The sequence below is a fragment of the Cyprinodon variegatus genome, unplaced genomic scaffold, assembly GCF_000732505.1.
Source record: "Cyprinodon variegatus isolate N-32 unplaced genomic scaffold, C_variegatus-1.0 Scaffold475, whole genome shotgun sequence".
Classification (NCBI taxonomy): domain Eukaryota; kingdom Metazoa; phylum Chordata; class Actinopteri; order Cyprinodontiformes; family Cyprinodontidae; genus Cyprinodon; species Cyprinodon variegatus.
The window spans coordinates 394,244-401,734 of NW_015150928.1; the positions used below are offsets into that span (position 1 = coordinate 394,244).

General features: G+C 37.4%; 1 protein-coding gene across 1 annotated transcript in view; it reads left to right on the forward strand.

Annotated features, from left to right (window-relative positions):
- LOC107094299 (serine/threonine-protein phosphatase alpha-2 isoform-like) overlaps positions 1-1,922 on the forward strand; it is a 12,536-nt gene extending 10,614 nt beyond the window's left edge. Inside the window, exons 6-7 of the mRNA XM_015389838.1 lie at positions 841-975; positions 1,057-1,922. Of these exons, the coding sequence (XP_015245324.1) occupies positions 841-975; positions 1,057-1,152 (231 nt within the window). The 3' untranslated portion in view covers positions 1,153-1,922. The remainder of the gene's footprint in view (positions 1-840; positions 976-1,056) is intronic.
- Positions 1,923-7,491: the final 5,569 nt, after the last annotated feature.

The window sequence follows — 7,491 nt, forward strand, 5'->3', positions numbered from 1 at the left end:
ACTACTGGGGGGTGGCTTTGGGCGCAGTACCGCCACCTTCTGCTTTGGGGGGTAAACGCTTCACCTATGAGAAAAAGGAGCAGCGCATGAACCGAACGCAACACGCTAATCGAACCGAACGGTTCCGACAGTTTTCATAAACTGTTCCATTCCTAGATGCTGGTATTAATATTTGATCACTCTCTCTCTAGCTGTTAGAGCCTATTAGATTCTGTATTGCTCTATAACAACGGAAATGACCAGAACTGATGCTACTCCTTTTTTTCATACAATTCATAATTTAGTGTGAAAATCAAAATTTTCTTCTTTTTTGATTAGTAAACAATGAAGCGTTGAATCATGTAAACAGTTAATCTGCTGCCTAGTCTAATACAGGCTAACAACCTGGATAATTCATTTAACCATTCTTAAAGAATAATGATCAAATATTTCAGCGTAGAAGGGCCAGAATGCCGTTTTTATAATCTTTTAGCAACCTTCCCATTGTGTCGCCTTAAAAGCGTGAGGCTCCATCATGCAGACTTTCTGTGGAACCAATGTGATTCTTAGAGAGTTAAATCCTGTTAGTATCACAGATGATTTGTTGTGTCTCTGCATCTTGTAGGAATATAGTATCTCTGTGAAATATTTTAACCACTTCCTGAATAAGGACGGTTTATCTTAAGGGAGAGAAATTTGCTGTTGGACACATTTGGACTAAATTATTCTTTGTTTTCATTTTCTGACCGCCCCCCTTTATGCTCATTAAAAACGTTCTGCTGCTTTGATGTTTTTGTTTTTCCAGGTTGACTCTTGTTCCACAAAAACAAAGCTGTGACCCTCTCCTTTGTGTGTTTTCAGGTGGTTGAGGACGGATATGAGTTCTTTGCTAAGAGACAGCTGGTGACGCTGTTTTCAGCCCCAAACTATTGCGGGGAGTTTGACAACGCCGGGGCCATGATGAGCGTAGACGAGACCCTCATGTGTTCATTCCAGGTAATCATTTGACCTGCCACTCTTGGTAAATGATTCGAATTGTTGGTTTTTAATGTTTTGCCGATGTCTTCCTGTAACCAGATCCTGAAACCTGCAGATAAGAAGCTGTTCTACGGCGGCGGGGGCGGCATGGGCTCCGGCCGCCCAGTCACCCCTCCCAGGAAAGCTAAGAAATGACAGCAGTAGTCTGCTTTTTGTCCTCCGGCCCATCCCTCCTGCCCTCTCTACCTCTCTTCTCCTTTCTTTCACCAAACAGCCAGAAATGAAACCTATACCCAGGGCTTTTTTTTTTTCCTTTTTTATCTGTACTTCTTAAACATTTAATGTAACGAATTGTCTGAGTGGGTGCGTGCGTGCGCGGACTATAAACTTGTCTCGTCTGCAGGTGAGCATTAAAAATCGCATGTAGATTTTTGCAAAAATTATTGAAAGGTTTATACTTTCCCCTCGCTCTGACCACTCTTCCAGTGGCCACGTTGAAACCACAGGGTCTGTCTCTAAGGTAATTGGACTGAAAAAGCAGGGTTTTAAAGACAATGGCAGCTTGCTGTCATGGCTGCTTTGGCAGCCAAACTGCCTGCAGGCGCCGCGCATACTTGCAGAGAGTAAGAGGGGGGGAGGCGTGTTTTTGTTTTCCCTGTTTCTGTACTGTAAAATCTCAAACACAGGTGTGCGTGTGGGTCTGCTGTGTCTTGCCGAGTTTGCTGTAATGTCTCATTATCTCTCGCCGAGGAGGAGTTGCATCATTTCCAAGCAAGCACATGCTTACACACACGCAAACTCAAACGACTCGTCAGATTCATATGAGCCAGAGCTGTAAAAAAACAAAACAAAAAACCCCCCATACAGTTTAGGTTTGTACAGATTTGATTACTTGAAAGAGATTTTTTGTGAATTCGTTTTGTAGTCTTTCATCAAGTTGACCAATAAACCGAGAATCTGAGCTGCCATGTGTCCTCCTTGTGTTTTTCTGTGTAATGATCCTATTGTCATATTTTACCTCCAGATATGCAGCTGACAGAGCAGCCTTCAATTAACTGCTGTCTGAAAATAACTACCGGTAGAATAATTAAGATAGTTTTATGATTTAGGGTTGATTGGGAGGCATCTTGCAATCAGAAGGTTATAGGTTATATATCACCGTAATATGCCCCTGGGCAAGTTGCATAGGGATTCAATGTTTTGGCCTTTAGCTGGGTGATTATAACCCAAATCTAAAGTTCTTTAGGTAGCTAGCATGACAAGAAAACATCCACATTTATTCTCTCTTTTCAAAAAGTACAAAACATGATCTAGTTCAGTGCAGTACACCTTTAATAGTTTAAGCATTTCGTTTCATTTAAATTCAGCATTTCTTCCTAATTTAACACAAGCTGAACATGAATTAAACTCAGCTGTGAGGGTTTGTTAATCGTCTATGCCTTCTAACTGAAGCCAGTTTTAGCAAACAACCCAAACATTTCATTGTCCAAAGGACTATGAGAAGTTCAAAATACTCTGAGGACAGAAATGAATACATTGATTGATTGATTAAATATTTTGTCTTTTTTTTTTCATAGTTATTGAACAAAACAAAAAAAAATCTTCAGAGAAGCTGCCAAGAGGCCTGCATCCCTTTGGGCCCTATAGGGATGAATGTGAAGAAGTGGTCAGATTGATTCCCAGCCAGGGATACTCATACCTCTAGTGGTCCATGAGTGCAATCCAAGGGGTTCATGAAAGTATTTTATTTCTTAGATAGTAAAATAAAATAGGGCTTTGATCTGTTCTGCTTTTTGAGGACCCAGCTGAAAAATTAAACAAGCTTTTATCAACGAAAAAGTAAGTTTTTCTTATATGTTTGAGTTCACCTTCAGCTGTGACACATCAAAACCAAGCAGAGGAACAGGCTGGATGTAGAGAACAGACTGGGTTCAGCTGTTTTTAACACCGAGCTATTCGAGTTCATCAAACCAGCTGGTTTGTCATGATGAAAACAAAGTAAAACTAATTAAGTCAGTCTATTACTTTTGTTTCCAATTCATCAAGATTGAATGTGATTATAAAGGAGTTACTCATAGGAGCTCCAGTTTTTTAAATACAGTTTATCATTTGTATTTATTTAGATTCCTTACAAGCAACATTCTTTGTTTTTTGTTTGTTTTTTTGCGATGGAAAGTATAAAAGGCATAACATCAAGATCAAGTAAAATAGTTTTTATTTTATAATCAATTATTTTACGTTCCAGTTTTGGACAATCAATAAGTTTGACTGAAAGCAGTACTCATGTAAGATAAAATGCCCAAAGGAGTAAACGAGTCTAAAAAAGTTTGGAAATGCTGAACTAGACCCTGGTAAGATCTCTAAAGATTTTCTTGAAGGGTTATCGGTAAAAATCTGACCAAATTCAACCTGATCGCTGCTTCACAATTCCCAAATTTAGTTAATGGTGTCTCAACCGTGAAATACGGTAGAGACAGCATCATAGTTTGGGTTGGCTTTTCAATAAATACCAATAAAAAATTACCCAAATCTTTCCTGTGTCATTTAGCTTTTTGTTTTGTTTTGGGTTTTTTTAGCATTAGTATGAGTCCAAGGATTGATCCAAATCAACAAATAACCCAAAACTAAATGTGAGAGAAAATCTGAGGGGACCCATTAAAAAAAAAGGTTGTAGATGTGAGGTTTCCTCCTACGGGGAACATAAGCAAAATAGAAATTTCGGGGCCCTCTGTTTCTGCCAATAATATGGATTCCTGCATCAACAGTTGGATAATCGGATCACTGACCTACCATAAACCCACTGATGTTTTGTTTCTGGCAGAGTTGTTGAAGCTCTCCTATTTCCATGTATCATCTCGTGTTTCTAGTACATTAGTAGGCAGTTCATATACGGCAAAAGTCAGGTGGTTTATACTTTTTGGTTCCAACAGCAAACAAGCAAAATAGCTCTGATTAAAGCATATGATAAATGAACTTGCACAAAAATAAACATAATTGAACAAACAACACACAAAGCATGTTCTAACATGAGAAATTACAATGAAATTACATTTTAAATTCAGTTATTAGCTATTAAAATGATTTAAATGTATGTTACTATTTGGAAAATCTTACATTTGACCTTTTTATGTTACAATGGTCTTCCTCAGTAATCCACTCGCTCCTTAAAACCTGCGTTTCTCCACAAAGTCACAACATCACTAAGATCTGAACAAATTTGTTATCAGTACACTGCACCCTCACTTGAGCATTCTTCTTCCATGGAAGATCTCAGGTAGTTCTTGATCACAGTCACACAGAGAATTCTTCAGAGCTAACAAAGGATCTGGGTAGAACTCAGATCTCATTTTAAAAGGGAAGTGAGTAAATTAGTTAATCTGTGCACTAGGGTGTCTGAAAGACTTTCCATCCCAAAGCCAGTGCACTTTGATCAACATCAGACTGTTCTCCGAAGTTGGATTTGTGTTGGAGACGTTTACCCCGATCCTTCCTCATCGATGTGCCAATCTGGCTGCAATTTAATCTATAAGTGATTATTTCCACATGATTAAAGATAAGTTTAATGTAAATCAGAAAAACTTTTATGGACAAAAAAAACCCCCAACAAACAATAAGTTGTTCCTTAGTCCCTCTGAGCCGTTGCTTAGTTCCCTTATGCATTGGGTCGGCCTTGTCCTTGCTCAATAATTAACCTTTTTTTTTGTTTAAATCTTTTATTTTAACAGTTTTTCTTTTGGTTCAGTTTGTACAACATGTGCCTTACATTAAAAAGTGCAAAAATAGTTTATGAGTTTTCAATAAAGCGAAAAAAAAAAAAGGCCTTTAAAGTTTTATGATAAAATGTTAAAGGTTGGAATAGGCAAGGCAAGTTTATTTGTTTATTTACATGAATTAGATGATAGAATAAAAGAAAATAAAAGCAAATAAAGTTAAAAAAAAAAACATGTAAAACAAATAGGACAGTTAAAGAATAAAGGTGTTTATTATGTTACAAGTAATATGGAAAGTTGTTATATATAATCACTGTTTTTGTTTTTAGTTGCAAATGTGAGCAGCTGTTATGGTTATTACTGCTACAAAAAAGAACCAAACAAACACTTTATATTTGTTGTTAAAGTCTTGACGGTCCTTATTCTATACCCATTAATATAGAATATGCTTTCCAGTTTTTGTTTTTTTTGTCTCATAATACTATGTCACATTTATCCATTTATTTTTCCCATATTAAACTGAAGTAGTGTATTTGGAGCCCATTATGTATTTAGTGATATGCATATTTGCATCCACAAGGGGGCGGTGTTGTGAATGAATTCCTTCCACTCCTGCCAGAATGTCAGAAACAAACATTTATCATATCTAAAGAAATAAAAAAAAAAAGTTTTCTTTTAGTTACATGTCAATAAAATATTACCACTTTAATTCATTGCAAACATGTAAAAAATACTTTAAATAGATCATTAAAATCTCAAAGTATTTTTTTTAATTAGAGATAATACTTGAGTTCGATGCATCAGTTTCATGAAAAACTACAGACCCTTCTATATTTAATACCATTTAAATATGTCTTGTGTCCTTCTTTGGCATTTCTCCGGCTCTTTTTGCATTCATTCGTCTTCCTGTCATCAACGCCCCCAGTCAAGACGCCCTGTCTGTCACTCTGCCTTCCTTATACAGGAACAGGAGAGGTGAGGGGCAAAGCCTACTACTAGAGTAAGGGGGGGCTTATAGAAAGGTCATGAACTCTTTACCTTTCCTTTAATCTTCATGAGGAAATCTAATAAGTCTAATGAATTTGTTTCTGACCTTTCTTATTTCAGTTGTAGTTGAATAATTCAAAGGCATCAAACTTCCTCCAGTTTTTCCCATTCTTTCATATTTTATATGAGGAAATTAGCTGCACGCTTCTGAACGGTGGCGTGAATATAAAGCTGAAAGTTGGTTTTGCAGGCGAAAAACTTAACCTACTTTATTGGAAACGCCTCTTTAATCCTGTGCACTTAAACACAAGATGACCGATGATCAGCCTTGCTGCTGAACTTATAGTAAGCTGCACTCTTTTTTAAAGAGGTGTTGGAGGTCAGAATCCTGACCTTGACCCTAATATGTCTATTAAACAGAATTAGATTTAGTGGGAAAAGGAAACCCACGTTTTGTGGATCTTCTGCTCCTTTCGGTTACAGCTGTGCCTCCCTGAGTCACTGCCTTGGTTAGGTAAGGTCAGTGGACTCAAAATAGATAAGACATTAAATATGTTTATTTTACAGAGTTCATATTTCAGGTGATACCAAATACTGTACATGCCCATTCACACCGCCTTGCCCAGCTGACACACTGAGCCGGTGTGTAATTTATTACAGCTATTATAAAACTGCAAAAGAATTTGGTTTATGACACTTCTGTAACAGAATGGCATTTATGTAATATAAACCGCCTGTTCCGTGGATGTGTGCGAGTTAAAGCCACACTGGTGTTCTAATGGACATTAGGATTGAAGACGCTATGCTAAGCAATGTATGAATCCTTACAGAATCTGCTGGAATGATTACTGAAGCAGAAATATCCAGCGAAAAGACATGAAAATAAGAATCACATAATTTTCGATTTGAAAAAAGCTTCTCTAACATAACCGTTAGTGTACAAAGTATTTTCAGAGTAACCTGGGGATTTAATTGAGATTTCGTTCTTCTAGTTGATGTTTTCCAGATTTGATTCTTAAAATGTTGTGTTCTTTCAAACACTCCAACCAGCAAAACCTTTTGCAGGGAAAAAGGCCCACAGCATCACACCTCCTCCACCATACTTAACAGTGGCCATTAAGTGAATTGTGACTACCAGGAATTTTTCGCTGTTGAAAATCTTAGTCATACTCTTATTTGAACAAATCATATTTAGGATTTAGCGGATTGCACAAGTTTGCATTTGTTATAGCAGGATAGAAAAGGCTTTCTCCTGATATGTAGATCAGATCTAACTGCTGTTATTGAGCCTCTTGATTCAGAGAGGCCACTCTTCTACAAATCTCTTTAACTGAGGAGGGTTTTTTTATTTCTTCCTCCCTGTGTGGGTTGGTGCGATGAACATGGCTCATCCTCCACCTTTAATAGGTCACGTTTCTGTTTTCTTTCAGCGATTTATTATCTCTTTCAGTGAACATGATCCTTTTGAAACTTATTGAAAACCACATGCTCCTGTTTAGACTATTTTTAGCTTAGCCAAACAACTATATCCTTCCCCGAGATACTTAGATACTTAGACCCGAGAGAGTTTTCACTGCAGGCTCTTAGGGGCGACATTGCACATCTGCCCAAAACCAAACCAGGAACCAAACCTAGAATAGTGTGAATCATCAGCAGAAAATCTTAAACCCTGCAGAAGTCTTTTTTTTTTTTGCTTTTTCTTCTTCTAATCATGATGGAAACTAATACCTTTACGCCTCTGTATGTTTGGCACCTCCTTATCACCAGGATTATTATTATTATCAAACCAGTTTGTTCTCACAGGCATGGTCACAAATCTTTAGGTTGCGAGTGGAAA